Source organism: Eupeodes corollae, chromosome 1, assembly GCF_945859685.1.
Source record: "Eupeodes corollae chromosome 1, idEupCoro1.1, whole genome shotgun sequence".
Taxonomy (NCBI): Eukaryota; Metazoa; Arthropoda; class Insecta; order Diptera; family Syrphidae; genus Eupeodes; species Eupeodes corollae.
The window spans coordinates 145,585,620-145,601,977 of NC_079147.1; the positions used below are offsets into that span (position 1 = coordinate 145,585,620).

Consider the following 16,358-nt stretch of genomic DNA (forward strand, 5'->3'; position numbering starts at 1 on the left):
TGTTGTTGTGACTGGTGTTGGTTGAATCAGTGACGTTTGTTCTCGCGCCGTTTTTTGTTTGTTGATCAGGCAGAACTGCGTATGCATGTTCCATACCCGATAATGCATGGAAGGTGTTGTTTGATAATTTATTAGAACATTCTTTTAATTTTCTTTTTTTGCCATCATTTTTGGCTACATGTTTTAAATTCGATAGCACTGTGGTCCAGTTGCTGTCCATAAGATCTTTATCCCTATCAGTTAACATTTCCGAGCTTGCGTCGGCGGCGGTTTGATTTCGTTCATTAATATTTATCATATTATTAACATTCGGTTGTTTGGATGTTATAAAATCAAAATAAGAATTTTGGTTATGACCAAAACTTAATTATTAGTACTCGAAGGCGCACTACTTTCTAGTTACACAACGTGCTTCAGATGATCTGGAGCACAACGTTTGTTTTGGCGTTGATTTTTGCTGTTACCAAATTCACGTGCAAGGATAGGAAATTATCAGTGTGGGTCGCACCCAACCTCATTTTAAGGTATTTGAAAAAACAGCTAATTTATCAATTATTCAAGTGCGATTAACCTCAAATTTACTTTTGGTTTTTTTTTGAACGATGGACGAATGAAAAAAGAAAATGCGAATATTCGTCCATTCGTTGGCCGCTCCCATGTGAATAGTCCCTTATACTATTTTTTCACAAAACTACCTTGCCTGCACTATGAATGTCCCATCTAGAACTTATGTTAACAAAGCGTTTTGTTGTTTCTGTCACTTTTTTGATGACAGATTGTGAATTGTGGTTTTGTGATAATATGAAATTTTACTTTACCAAAATAATAAAATAACAAAATAACTGCAAAGCACAAAAATGGAAAATATCGTATTTATGGATCAACTTACTTGCCGAACTTGTTTAATAAATGTTGAAGTTTCTAATTCATTACATGATAGTTTTGAGTTTGATAGAAAAATTGAACTTAAAGAGATCCTTTCGAAAGTGTCCAGTATTGTGGTAAGAAAAATCTAAATTTTGATAAATGGAATCGAATAATGCAATTTTTTTGTTTAAATTGTTAAAAGATTGATTGGAATAAAACCATACAACTTACACGAATATGTACTGAATGCACAGAAAAACTGCTCAAAGCCTATGAATTCCAAACACAAATCGAGACAAGTGAAAGACGTCTCAATGAATATTTTGAGGATGTCAAGAAGTGTGAGGAGAGAGTTGAAGATGAGGACGATCAACAAATAACAACAACTATAGATTCAACATCAAATGATGGTTTTATTATTGAAGAAGTTGATGAAAATATTTTAGATCTCATAACATTTAAGACAGAAACAAGTAGTCCAACTAAAGAAGGTATGATTCTATCTTCAGTAACTTTTTGTTTGTTGTTAAGTACGAGCAAGGAAAATGACAATACTTTTTAGTCAATACTCATAATGTTATTTGGAAGACACAATTTTGGAGTCCAACAGCGAGAAACAGTAAAAAAGTAACAGCTACTGGGACGTTTTATGTAGACTTACGATTTATTCATAAAAACACTGAAGTTTAATTCATAAATTCCATTCATTGCTCGTGCTTAGTCAACAAATCTTACAAACTATACAGATTTAAAATAAAAAAATGATATACCAACAGAGACAGTTGAAGCAGATGAAAATTTGCCATCCGAATCAAAGTCTCCAATTTCCATTGAAATTCTAGATGACAAAGCCGAAGAAATATCTGAGTAAGTAGTAAGTTGGTTTGGAGAAGGCAAATAAAATAATTTTAAATATGCTTTTGATTTTAGAGACTTGAATGCATCTCCTAAGCGAAGAATTAAAACAAAGGAACAAAAACTGAATAAAATAAAAAAGCCAAAAAAAGAAAAAGTTGGTAGGAAAGGAAAAGCTCCTAGTTTAATCGAAGATGCAGCTTTTCAATGTGAAACTTGTGCAAGGAAATTCTTCTCTACCGAAACCTTAGAACGTCATCAAAAGTGTCATTTGGGATCTGGTTCGTTTCAATGTAATCACTGTGCTCGAAGTTTTACAAAAAAGGATAATCTTCTGCGACACATGATAACACACAAAGTAACAGAAGATGTTCCTAAGAAGCATAAGTACAAGCATGGGCTTTGTCCGCATTGTGGTGAAAGTTTTCCCGCCGCAAGTTTGATAATTCACATTCGACGGCATACAGGTGAAACACCATATAAGTGTGAAATATGTGGCAAGGGCTATCCTCGTCTTCAAGATATGACGATACACAAACGTTTACACACTGGCGAGAAGCCACATGTGTGTACAACATGTGGTAAGGCTTTTTCCAGAACTAACTCATTAGCCAGACACATTCGTGTTCACACTGGTGAACGACCATATAAATGCAATCAATGTGATAAGGCATTCGCCCAATCCAACGACCTGAATTTGCACATTCGTCGTCATACTGGGGAGAAACCGTATAAGTGTAATGTTTGTAATTTAAGTTTTATAAATGGATCCATATTAAAGAATCACAGAAAATCAGCATCACATTACGAAGATGACCAAAAAGTTCCAGATCGTTATGAGAAAATTCGTGTTACGAATCCACATCGAGCTTGTTGGACAACTAAGGGAGATGAAAAAAAAGTTATAGCAGTTAAGGATATAAAAGAATCGATAACAATGACGAGGGGAGAAGTAGAGCAAGACTTTTAAAGTTCAATAAGAAATAAATTGTAAAACATTATACGCAAATATTTTATTTTAGAATGATTTCTATTATCTTTGTTGTCAACACCACCGTTTCAAGAAAAAATATCAATGTATATATGTTTGATGCAGGAAAATTAATTTTTAATTTTAGTAAAATATGAGATTTTTGTTTTTAGGACCTCTAAATTATTTTCTATATTCAGTTAACCTTAGAAATACAAATCAATAAAAGAAAATATGACATAAATGGTCAAATTAGTCAAAAGATTTTAGAATAGTTCGGGCATACAAATTAGAAAAATATAACAATACTAAATTGAAACTAGAGTCTGTTGTGAATTCACAGAGAAACATTACGCTGCCGACTTACAATTTAGTCTCGGTCTATATTTATTTATATTTAATACATTTTAAGGCCTTTATATGGATATTATTTTTTTTAACTATGTTTTATCTGTTGTTTTTTTTCCTTCGAATCTGACTGCTTAAAAAGAACATACTTTCATAACAATTATAAAACCAGAGTCTGAATTTTCACACTGACATTTTGCCAGCTTATATTTCTCAGAGATTTGCGTATTCTCAGAATTATAAACAACATTTCTGACTTGCTATAAGAACAAATACATTTTTATAATTTGTTTCGATTTCTCAAGAATTGTCCATCGCATAATTCAAGAAGGAAGAAAGGAAATGCAAAGCTAATTTGATTGATAGTGAAAATAAACGTTGAATTTTGTTTATACATATTTCATTTTCCTGCTCTGTCAATCCATCTGGGAATATCCATCCATCTGCTAAACTCGTACACAATGCATTCGGTCAAAAAAAAGTAATGAAAATGAACCAGAATTCAAAACATGTTGTCCACTTTTCCAACAGTATCTTATTATGGCAATTTCATTAACTATTTTTAATATTATTGGCCCTTAAAATCGAAACAGTCTAAGACAATATTAACATTAAGGTTCATGGCACTTTTGTATTCATGGTTTTGCATATATTTCTTAAGTTATTTAGGTCTATTTCCCTAAATTTAAAAACACTTCATTTCCGATACTTAAACTTATTAGCAATCACAGAGTTTCCCGATTCCAGCTTATCACCGAAACGAACTTCATTAATTTAAATTTTTTTAAAACCAATTTTTTTATCGTTCGCCACATATCCTTTTGATTTTGACAAGACTCAATTTTATTACAGATGTAATTCGTTTTTGTTTGTTTAAGTTTATTTTTGTAACAATTACGTACATTTTTGTAAGAAATCCAATCATTGGACCTATTGAATATACGCGCTCTACGAAAGCACTGTATTTTTTTTTTAATTTCAAAGTTCTTAATTCGTTTGTGAACCATTTATTAGATTCGTGTACTTGGTTTTTTTAGTTAATTCTTGAACAAAATATAATAAGCTATCTTGTAAAAAAAATGATAACATATTAAAATTAGTATCAAGACTTAACTGCTCACATTTATCACTTAGAATAGCTCTAAACTGAATTTCATTATATTTCAATAGATTAATACATTTTTTAAAGTTTTTTATTTCTCTACAAGCCACCGGAACTTTTATATTGATTGCTTCATGGTCACTAACTTTTAATTCCGGAACCGTGTGTACCCAAATTGGTATCTCTTTGGGGCATATAACGAAGTCAATCAATGACTGGGAACGGTCCGTGATCCTTGTTGGTATATTTATTACTTGCTTCAGGTTGTTTTGGGTTAAAATATGACAGAAAGCTTTAGTGTAGGTATAACTTATATCCATTAAATTAATATTAAAGTCCGCCAGAATCACTTCATTGGAATTAGTATGGAATATTATATCAAGCCAACTTGAAAATGCCACACAAACTTCACGGTCAGAAATAATTGGTGATCTGTACAATATCGCAACAGTTTCTTTAAATTCTTTTGTAAATATCTCATAGCATAAACACCAAATCTTTATGGAATCATATATTTCACTAACAATTATATATCTCATATCTTTTTTAAAATAAAAAACCACACCGCCTGTATGGCTGCTTGTACTATCGCAACGTAACGGCATACAATAGTTTGGTAAATTTAGTTCACTATTGTCTATATAGTTTGTCAAAACGGGTTTCAGAAAAGACAAGAGCATCAAAATTATTATTGTTGTCTATAAATTCAATGTCATTAAAGTTATTTATTAGGCCCTGCTGATTAGAACTCCAGTAACTTAGTTATTTTGATTGCTAATATTGAGTTCTTTCTTTTATCACTTATATTTTTCGAAGGAATACAGGACAGTTCCTGTCATTCGCTTGATGTTCGCAATTGACGTTCCTTTAACTTTATTCAATTCCATACGGTTTTTATATGAAACTTCCTCACTTGTACAGTCCTTCACTGGGTGGTCCCCGCCACATTTCACGCGGGCCATGTTGTTTTTAAAAGCACTTGATTTGTGGTTAAAACCCTAACATTTAAAGCACTTCGTAAGATTAAAATATTCCCTTACTGGGCATTTAACCCAACCCTATTTTTATGTTTTCTAATTCCATTATTTGGTAGTACCTGTCGGAGAGAAAAAACTAATCAAGAGAGCTAAATTTCCTCGTCTCCGTCTCTTCGAAACCTCTTACTCTCATTTTTATAGCGTGTTGAATTCGTATCGGTGTATACATGTTTTCACCTCAGAGAGCAGAAAGATAATGAAATATTTGATATTTCTTTCTCTCTCTGGTTTTCACAAATTAATGCTAGCAACAAATTTTCGTTTGTCAATAAATTACGGTAAACCTTATAACGGTGGATCGTGGTGAATTTGTTTTTCCCTTCTCTTTTTCTGAGTTACAGATAGATGGCATTAACAACCAAAACAAGAAAAGATGTGTTCAGAAAGAGTGTAACAAGGTTAAGGTTTTTTAGACTAGACTTATTTGTATATATGAACGAGTATACATGATTTTTATAAATCGCACCAATCGCAATTCTCCAAGAGTAATTCTTGTCATCAAAAAAAGTGCCTTCTCAAATTTTTCCATTTATTTTTATTTTTGAATACATGCACTAGTTTTATTTCACAGTCACTTAGTTCAGAATGTTGTTTCTATATTTTATTGTCGATTTTATTTTATTTTTCATCATTCTCTAAACTCATAATACAAACTTTTGGGTTTTGTTTAGTAGGTACTATAACATTATACTGATCTTAAAATTTACTTTCAATTTTTAATTTTTCTGAAAATACTTTGTCCCCACATTTAATAATTAACCCTCCATCATTTTTGTTCACAACACTATTAACTAGTTGGATTTACATTACATTACATTTCACACTATTCTGCACATAAATGTGCAGAGTAGAGAACACAGCACCTTGAGCAACTAGGCTATGTAAGGTGATAATAACATAAGACATTAATACAAGACAGAAGAGAAAGAACAACAGAAAGAAAGAAACACATGACAACAGCACGCGGTAGGTTTCGAGACGGTCCCCCATCTTTCTACTAACCACGCTCACTGATGATCTATTTCTTTATTTTTTTTTTGGTTACGAATCTCATTTGCTTAGCTTTTGGATAGACAAGGACCGATGACTCATTTTCTTAATATGTCGGCAAAAGAGCTTTTATCTTTGTTTTGGTTTATAATATTGCTGCTATTCTATTTTTTCGTGAGTGAGTGCACTAACTGACTTTGCTATATGTTTGACACTTTCTTTCATATTATTGTCGCTATTATCAACTTTTTTTGGCGATATTTGTTTTTGTATGTTCATGATCGATTCAGAAACCGTTGCAATTTTATTTATACCATCATTTATTTTGTCACTTTGATTTTGTAAAGATTCGCTTAATTCATTTACTTGATTAACACTTTTTTCACAAGCAAACTGTGCATTTTTCAAAGTATATTTCTTTCCATGTATCTAGTTTCAATAGTCTTTAAAAGGCTCTTAAGTTCATATTAATTCTGTTTTAGGGAATCTTCAAATTTCTTTTTGTACTCACTTAGGTAACAACTATTTATTTTTTTACAGCTTCATGCATTTCTTTTATTACTGCATCAATGTTTGCTATGTATATTATACAGTCCTCATATATTTACCGTACTCTGTTTCAAGTATAAATATACTACTACTATTCGAGTCTATACCACTACATTTGATTGTAAAGTGGAATATTTTACTGCAAACTCCCGCACACCTAATACCCAATTCTCCTCGCATTGCATTTTTGCATTTATTACAATTGTTCATCTTAAATCAAAAATATGACCGACAACATTCACTTCAAATTAATCGAAACTTCGCGCCTGCCAAATTTTGTAGTTAAATCTATTCAAGATATTTATTTTTCCCAGTATATACACGGGCCTCGTCAGCGAGCTTGGGAGCCCTTATTATGGGATTTTCCCTTATATTTCGTATAATCCACCTTTCATCGAAATTTCTACTGCTATTTTCAGATTTCGTACATCTACAGATGTTTGGCTATTTAGCCTACCTACAAAAAACGCACAGTCATGACAGCTTAAATAATAAAATTTAATTTGATTTAAATTAATATAAGATATTCAACCTTATTATGAGTTTCCCCCGGAAAATAGTTCGCCCGAAATATTGGTGTTCGCCCGGAACTTTAAAAGTTATTGCTAGTTTCCCCCTTATAAAATAACAGTTCGAATAATTGACGTGTTCATAGAGCTTAGCCCGCAAAAAATTGTTTTGTGATGAGAGCAAAGGATTTATATTTTGTTTGTATTAAATAAAGATCCAAAAAATAAAGGTCTTTTTGAGTTTGAAGCTCCTCCATGACTACTTCTAGGGTAGGGTAAAGGTGTCAACAGTGGATCAATTTTTACATTTTGGGCTGTTAAGCTCGCATTTATAATAGTAGACATGACATTTTTTTTCACAGCATTTTCAATATATTTTCTTCAATTTAAGCACAAAATTTCAAAACTTTATGCTTTCGAGAAAATAAAAAAAATGTTTTTAACTTACCTTAACACTTGATTCACTGTGTACTTTAGGTGTACACAGTGAATTAGTGACTGGTACACAATGAATCAGCGATGTTAGAACAGTCTTTTAAGAAAAAAAACAAAGCTTTTTGTTTTATACTTATTTTTTATATCTATCAGTCATATTTTATTTAATGATAAAAACTTAACAAAAATAAATACTCTTCATTTATAACTAAAAAAAAATAAATAAAATAAAATAAAACTCTTCATGTATAAAAAAAAATCACAAGGCGAAAATAAAGAAAAATAATTTAAAAAAAAAATAAGGAAAGTAATTCATTTGATTAAAATATATAGCTTTCTAGCGAACATCCATGTTTAAAAAGTTGAAATTAAATGAAAAATTTGAATTTCTTAGTCTTGAAGTGCTTCCAATGTCAGATGGTTTAGGAAGAATCATTTTTATGTCCCATTTAAGAACAGTAGCTTTGTCCGGAACGTCTGGCAGTGAGAAAATTAATTGGTTCATCGATTTTTTTCTCAGGTAAGCCACTTGGTATCCGTTTTCTTCAAGCGCTAAGATCTTAGCGACATAATATACGAAATTTCGCTTTCCTTTAAATTCAACTAAAATAAAATCACCTGGAATAGCATCTCTGATGGGATCCTCTGGCTCAAGCTGTTCATTGTTCTCAATATCATTGATATCATCAGTTTTATCGGAATCCTCATCTGTCATGATATCGTCTCTTTCAAGAACCATGCTTGAATCAGATTCTGAGGTTGATATTTCTTGAAGTATTTTTCTTACAGTCTTTTGTTTTTTTTTTGGTTGAACCTTTCTGATTTTGTTTTGCAAAATTTCTTCTTTCTCTGGGGTGTCAGTGGCTATGAGACTCCTTCCTTTCTTTTTATTTTGCCTGTTATTTGTCCTTGGCTTAGCTTTTATGGGAGGCTTGAATTGCGAAGGACTTACAAATTCGGTGGGAGGGATATTTCCAATCTCTTCTGACTCTTTATTCTTCTCGGTATGATTAAATTCTTCATTTTCAGTGGGTTCAGGACGATCAGTGACTGAGCTGGGCAAAAAGTCAACTTCACCGAAAACATTTCTATCGAATGGATATATGCCTGTTTTCTTGAAAGCATTTGTGATTGATGTCGGCGTCATAGATTTTTGATATGCCTCACCAACTAAAGCACCCACGTCATATATGGTAACGGGCTGACCTGGATGCCTCATCATCCAGGAATCCATGCACGCGTTATAGATGCATTTAAATGGCTTGAACAGGCCCACATCGAGAGGCTGAGTTTTGTGGGATGAATGAGGTGGCAGGGTTAGCATGGTTACGCCGTTAGTTTTCGCTAACTCCAAGGACTCAATTGAAAGGTGAGACTCATGGTTGTCAAGCAATAAAAGCGAAGGGTTTTCTTTAGATGAACAACTGTGTTGTATAAAATGCCTCATCACTTCTGGAAAGAGTTCCGAGTTCATCCATCCACTTGGAGTAGCCAAACCTAAAGTACCGGGGGGTGTGCCTATGTAGTAGCAAATAAAAACAAACAACTATGACAACAAATGGAATTAGTTATGGGAACGCAAATTTACTTTACCGTGTAGCATATGATTTTTGAAATTCTTTCTGGGAAAAACAATTACGGGTGGAAGCGCTATTCCACTTGCACAAATTATTGCACATGTTGTTGACAAAGTGCCTCTTTCCCCACTGGTAACCTTAGAAATGCACCGTATTCCTTTCGGGGCTAGAATTTTTAAAGGTTTATGAACGGTTGTGGTGGCAGTTTCGTCTAAATTAAAAATTCTTGTCCCGTTGGAAAATTGTGGATGTCTAATTAAAACCCTCTCCAGATTGTTGAAATATAGGTCAACATTGAATTTATTAAATCCCGTTGCCCGCGCTAAACTGCAGCTCTCAAGGATTCTCAATGAGACATCTCGATGTCGGGCTCAAAAACCTTTCAACCAGTCGATGCCTGCCATTTGGTTTTTCGTCCAGCTCTCGGGAACTTTGATTTTATTTATTAAAGCTGTTTCATAAGCCAGCTTTCGGCAATCAATGTTGGAAAGGCCATAAAAAAGATAGGCGGATTCCTTCAGATAGGCTATTAGAGTCTGCTCTTGAGCGTCGGTAAAAACTTTGTTAATTTCATAGTTCGGAACAAGTCTGATGTTCGCTTGTTCTGGATTGTTTTTAATTTTTTTGTAATACCGATACAGGGTTGTAAACGATAAATTTTTTAATTTTGCAGCTTCTCTGATGCTTTTCCCTTTTTTGATCAAATCGAGAGCAGCTTGCATCTGCTCTGAAGAATGCGAACCCACTTTACGGTCTGTTTTTGTACGTGCCATATCAAACTACAAACAAAAAAAAAACATTTACACCAACATAGAAAAATGAATAACATATTCAATTGATTCACTGTGTACCATGTTGTTATTTTAACAAAAACACATTCAAATTATATTAAATATTGCACACAAGTAAACATGTTGACACAAATTTTTAAGTCAATGTAACCACAAATACAAATGTATGACCCAAATGCAGTTACGATGCACAGTTATTAAATGAGAAGAAAAACAAATAGAAAACAAAACATTACTTACCAATGCAGAAAACACAAACACTAAAAAACGACCGACTCCGATCAAGGGATCACGCAGACTGATGGTTTAAAGGGATGAAATGAACAAAGGTGATCTTTTCTCTTATTCAGATTTATTATAAAATAAAAAAATACATCGTGAGAGCAAATGATTCACTGTGTACCCTGATTCACTGTTGACACCTTTACCCTACTCATTTTCCCAATTTTTTGTTCCCTGGCATTCCGGCTGGTCGAAGCAGAAGTGGTTGATTGGTCGATGCTATTTTCAGGTGCAATCTGAGTATCCGAAAGCGGTAATGGTGGAGCTTCAGCGCCTTGTTGGTTTTGATTTTCATAAACAACAATTGTGCAAAACTAATCCCGAATTGGACTTTGATTTTCTTCATCGCCTTGTTTTCTTTTTTGGGTTAGGTTCAATCTAAAAGATTGCGAAGTTCCAACACCCTTAATTGTTTCCTTCATTCCAACGAGATGGTAAATAGCCTCCTCGCCAGGAGAGAATAAAAAAAACATTCAGTTTTGATTGCAGGCCTTGCGCTGTTGAGTTCCAAGTGATCCGCTTCCAAAATGCATTGATTTTGTCCTTGCTATCTTTAACCAAGCCGCGTGCTATTTCAGGGCTTTTCTGTATGTTATTGAGCAGCATACCATAAATATTATAGTTTTTGTATTATTTTTTTTAATACTAATGAATTTAATAACTTAAATCAATATTTGTTGTTTTCCTGTTCGCTTCCAAAAAATAAGTGAATATGAATGACGTTTCATTCCGCCCGAACTGAGTGCTGCAAATAAGGGGAACCTTTCGAACATGATTTTTTTTTCGCCTAAAACTCGTAATAGGCGAAAAGAAAAAAGGGATTTTTTTTTCGGTTGGAATCTTGTTAACGTCAAACTGCAAGTTTAAACAAAAAAGGGGTTGTAAGAGTTTAATTTTGAGTTGATTAGTAATTTAACAGTAGATTTTCCTTAGTTTTTTTTTAATACGTGTGAAAGTTTAAGCTGTAAAATTTCTAAATCTGTTTTAAAATATAATAGTTCTATATTACTTATTTCTTCGTTATCATAAAAACGAATGTTTTGCAAGAGCTTTATTTTTATATTTATTTAGTTATAACATTTTAAATTGACGGAATAAAATATAATTAAAAAGCTTCGCTTATAATTTTCTTACTATAGGGTTTTCAATAAGAGCGGGTAGATGTTGTGTGTAGATGTCGTGGCATTTGCTGTGTGGCCCGTTGCGGCGCCCTGCTGGAAACACATGTCGTCTAGGCCCATATGGTTCATCTGGGTCATAACAAATTAGTTATCATCGTTATGTAGCGCTCGCTGTTGATGGTGCCCGCCTAACTAATGTCGTTTTCAAAAAAGTACGCATCAATTACGCCGCCGGTCCAAAATCCACACCAAACGGTAACTTTATCACTTGGTGAATCTAGCTTGAGTTGGTGTCGTCCCATATACGGTAATTTTGCTTTTTAACACAGCAATTCATCAAAAAATGCGTCTCGTTACTAAAGATTATTTTTCGGCCAAAATTAGGGTCCTCTTCCGAACAAACGGCGTTGTCCATGGTCATGAACTTTGAGCAAATTTCGCCAAGTTAAAGTCAGCAAAAGGCCGAGTTCTTGTGCACTGTCTCGGGTTCTGCTGTACACTTTCACGGACCGCGGCGATGTTCTCGGCCGATCTTGCGTTCTTTTAACGTACGGATGTTAGCTGAACCGGTCTTCTCAAATTTGGCCACCAAACGTTGAAGAGTCGAACCACATCTATCGTAAAATAGCCAAAATGCGCGCAATGTTTTCGTTAACGAACACTCATTTCGATAATAAAGTCATCATTGCACCGTTTGACCACCGCTCCCTTCTAAACAGGATTTTCACTTTTTCTGGTAAAAGTTGCGCCTAGTCAAGATCTATCATTCTGCATACAGCCAGGTCATTTTGGAGCGCTGGTTAAGCGTCCAGAGCGTTTTTTCACATAAAATGGCGAACTCAAAAACACCCACAAAACTCACGTGCATCGTTTGCCCCCCTCTCACTCCAAAACCGCTGAAAATAGAATTTTCACTTGTACTAGAGAAAGTAGCGCCTAGTCAAGATCTATCATTCTAGATACAGCCAGGTCATTTTGGAGCGCTGGTTGAGAGCCCAAAGCGTTTTCCCGCATAAAATGGTGAAGTCAAATACACCCACAAAAATGAAGTGCACCGTTTGACCACCGCTCCCTCCTAAACCGCTGAAAACAGTACTAGTAAAAGTTGTGCTCAGTCAAGATCTATCATTCTGTATACAACCAGGTCATTTTGGACCACAGGTAGAGCGTCCAGAGCGTTTTTCCACATAAAATGGCGAAGTAAAAAATAGAACAATTAAAATTATACATAATATACCTACATGAAATATCACTTCAAGAACTCATTGGCTGCAATGCGAAACAAATAAAAAATAAATAATTTGGGTGGCGCAACAGTCCGTTGAGAACTAGGGCCTAGTGACTAACAACTCTCAACCATTCCTCTGTGCGAGTTCTGTTGTCACTGATGGGAAATGCGAAACAAATACAAAACAATATTATTTCTAGGGTTTGAATACTACAACAATAACTTGATTGTGCTACAAAAAGATTGGAATTACATATGTTTCATGGGTGCTAACCGATTCATTTATTTGATGTATGTCAAAGGACAAATTGTGTCTGTGAATGGAAATCTACATTTTGAATTTCTGTCCTTATCCAATTTTCGTCAATTCTACATTTTACCTACATCCTTCTATATTTAGACAAAAATGAAATGTAATTGAAAACGCTATAAACTGCAAAGAACTATGTTGTTCCACACACGTTTGGAAATTTAAGAACAATTATGTTTTTTGATTTTTAATTTAAGGGTTTATATTTCTAAGATATCTTTCGAAAAATATCTGTTTTTTTTTTTTAAATAGAAAAAGATTCCCATACAAAACATTTTCCCATTTTGATTATAAAACTATGTATCGCACATGAAAGATTGTAGAAATTAAAAACTAATTTATAAAACAGCTACATCATTATGTATGTAGATCATCATCATTAACAAATTTAGATATTTATTCATTCAGTTCAAACAAATTAAGTTTGTTTTTATATATTGAAAAAAGTGTAGTTAACATTAAATTAGAATAAATAAAAATATATTAATATCACAACAGTTTACGACTTTATACCTACAAATAAAAATTAAAACTTTAAGAACTCTATTCGTAATCTAGACTTTAAAGCATCCACGGAAAAATAATATTCTTAAGTTAAAATTGTTATCACTACAATAATAATTAAAGTTTTAAGATTTCTTTAAACATAACAAAAATATAATTTAATTTATAACAAAACTACTTGGAAGTGTTTTGAGTGAAAACGTGCCTTTAACATACATAAAATACGAAAACACTACCTTACCACCATGCACAATCGGCGCATCTAGTGCTTGTGTTATAAAATATGTGAACACAAAAAACTGCTGTCTGTCATTCTTATCTGCAATCTGCACGATTGAAATGTATTTAAATTATTTTTCGTTTTTGTGATGAGTTTTTCTGAGAAAAAATTAATAAAACATTTTTCGTGATAATAAAAAATAAAATTTAAAATGGAAAGTATTGTTTATTTGGATCATTTAACATGTCGAACTTGTTTAAATAATAATATGGATGTTTCTAATTCGCTCTATGATTGCGTAGAATATGAAACAAAAATTGAACTCAAAGAGATTCTTTGGAAAATCTCAAATGTTGTGGTAAGAAAAATTATAAATAATATCACCTGCTGGACGCCTTAGTGAACCTTAATCATATAAAATTCGTACTCGTAGATTGCATCAAATGAAAATATACAACCGACTCGTATTTGTATGGCATGCACAGAAAGACTTCTCGAGGCATACGATTTTCTGGTCAAAGTCGAGGAAAGCGAGAGAAGACTCAAGGAGTATTTTGATAGTGTGGTCCTAAAGTTGGATGAAGTCCAAGAAGAGAATAGTTATGTTCAAGAAATCAATTCTACTCCACCAGACGAAGAAGATTACCATATTCTCAATGAATTATCAAGGGAACCAACCGAAGAGGAATACGATTTTGAAGAAGAGGTTGTTGATGTGCAGGACGCCCAAATATACGATGTTATGTTACAAAAAAACTCACAGGAATCGATAGAAAGTCATTCATTGACAATGTCCAATGGTGAAGTGATTCAAATAGAAGGAATTAAAGCCGAAATAAAATGTATAGAAGGTGCGTTGTGCTGGTTATTAGAATAACATAGATTGGAAGAATACCACGGGCGTTTTCTATTGAATATTTTCTTCATTTACAGATTTTCCTATTAAATACGAAACATCTGTTGAAGGTGAAATCTTAGACAATGTGTCAATCAAATCAGAGTCAGTTGTACCTGTATCAATGGTGGTAGAACAACTTGACGAAATAAATTGGTAGGTTTAAACAATTGTTTGTTTATGTAAAAGTTAAATTAAAATAATTAAATTCCAGTGAAATAATATCGGAACAAGAGGAGGACAATCAAAGTAACATTCATGAAGGAAATGAAGAAACAGAAATTCCAATTCAAGCCTTCGAATGTCCGACTTGCCTTAGAGTGTATTCTAAACGGGGATCATTGGCTCGTCATCAACAATCACACCAAACTTCTGGTTCATTTGAATGCAGTCACTGTGAAAAAAGTTTCACCCGCAAGGATAATTTGCTCCGTCATATGATAACCCACAAGGAAGGACAGAGAAAGCATAAATACAAACATGGTCTGTGTCCGTTTTGTGGAGAGAGTTTTCCCCAAGCTAGCTTAATTATCCACATACGACGACACACCGGCGAAAAACCATATAAATGCGACATATGTGACAAAGGTTACCCACGGTCTCAGGATCTTTTGATACATAAACGATCTCACACTGGTGAAAAGCCACATTTGTGTAATATCTGCGGGAAAGCCTTTTCGCGTCCAAATAAATTGGCACGACACATTCGAGTGCACACCGGTGAGCGTCCGTATAAATGTACTCAATGTAGCAAAGCGTTCGCACAATCAAACGATTTAAATCTACACATTCGCCGTCATACGGGTGAGAAGCCCTATAAATGTGGAATATGTAATGAAGGATTTATCAATGGAACAGCGCTCAAGAACCATCGACAGTCGGCAAAGCATTTTAGCAAAGAAGATCAGCGGGTAGATCGCTATGAAAAAATTCGGGTAACAAATCCGCATCGACCATGTTGGAGGACAAAATTAAATGGAACGGAAACGCTACCAATACAGACAGACGGCAAATCTGTTTCGAACATTCAAAGTATTGAGGAGGATTTGGGTTTAATAGTAGAAGCCGATGAGAACTCTTGATAAATTAAGAATAATTGATTTAGGTTAAATTAAGAATGCACAAAAAAAAGATTGATTTATTAATAAAGAAAACCAAAATTATTTATTTGTTTTGATTTAACGAATTCCATCGTAATTAGAAACTTTTAAGAAACCCATAAAAAAAACTACTGCTAAATACGTTCGAAATAGAAAATCTCATACAATTTTTCATTACGAATGAATTTCGTGTTACGGTTTTTTGCAATTCATAAATGTTTTCCATTACAATGGAACTCGTGATATACCTGATTGCTTGTTAAAGTAAGTGCTCTATAAACTATGTGAAATTGGAAACGGCATGCAAATACTACATCCTATTTACTGACAGTATAATATAACCATTTTAGTCAGGTATTTTGAGGGCAGGTTCAACCAACATAAGGGACTTCATTCGCAGTCAACTTTACTCTTTGAACGTACATTTTGACCAAGGCAACTAGTTAGTTTTTCAAGCTCCATGAATTTCAAATTCAGAACTTTACTTCACAAACCTCTAATTTAAGTTCATAGTACAAAACGTACCAACAAAATTACTATCTTCAAAACACTCCTCAGGCAAAAAAATATTATTTATTTCTTTTAAAAATTGATAAGAAACCCTTTTAAATAAAGTTGTGCAGAAAATAAATAAATCATAGCGTAATAAAGTTCAGCTTTCAGTTGAA

The 16,358-nt window shown here is 33.4% G+C and overlaps 2 protein-coding genes across 2 annotated transcripts; one reads left to right on the plus strand and one right to left on the minus strand.

The window, feature by feature from the left end:
- Nucleotides 1-762: 762 nt before the first annotated feature.
- On the plus strand, nt 763-15,753 carry LOC129945419 (zinc finger and SCAN domain-containing protein 2-like). Its single transcript, XM_056055168.1, has 8 exons — nt 763-1,001; nt 1,070-1,358; nt 1,644-1,734; nt 1,798-2,686; nt 13,901-14,053; nt 14,129-14,546; nt 14,629-14,746; nt 14,805-15,753. Exons 1-8 carry the CDS (start codon nt 858-860, stop codon nt 15,670-15,672), a joined length of 2,970 nt encoding a protein of 989 aa, XP_055911143.1. The 5' UTR covers nt 763-857; the 3' UTR covers nt 15,673-15,753.
- Nucleotides 7,512-10,002, minus strand: LOC129953377 (uncharacterized). Its single transcript, XM_056066528.1, has 2 exons — nt 9,256-10,002; nt 7,512-9,180 (listed from the first exon to the last, which is right to left on the minus strand). The coding sequence occupies exons 1-2, from the start codon at nt 9,263-9,265 to the stop codon at nt 8,000-8,002; spliced, it is 1,191 nt and encodes a 396-aa protein (XP_055922503.1). The 5' UTR covers nt 9,266-10,002; the 3' UTR covers nt 7,512-7,999.
- Nucleotides 15,754-16,358: the final 605 nt, after the last annotated feature.

Excerpts from the sequence above, each read along its gene's own strand:
- LOC129945419 (XM_056055168.1), top strand. The coding sequence starts at position 858 with ATGGAAAATATCGTATTTATGGATCAACTTACTTGCCGAACTTGTTTA. Across the intron at positions 1,359-1,643 it reads AAGTAGTCCAACTAAAGAAG|AGACAGTTGAAGCAGATGAA; the intron begins GTATGATTCTAT and ends ATATACCAACAG. Across the intron at positions 14,054-14,128 it reads GGAAAATCTCAAATGTTGTG|ATTGCATCAAATGAAAATAT; the intron begins GTAAGAAAAATT and ends TCGTACTCGTAG.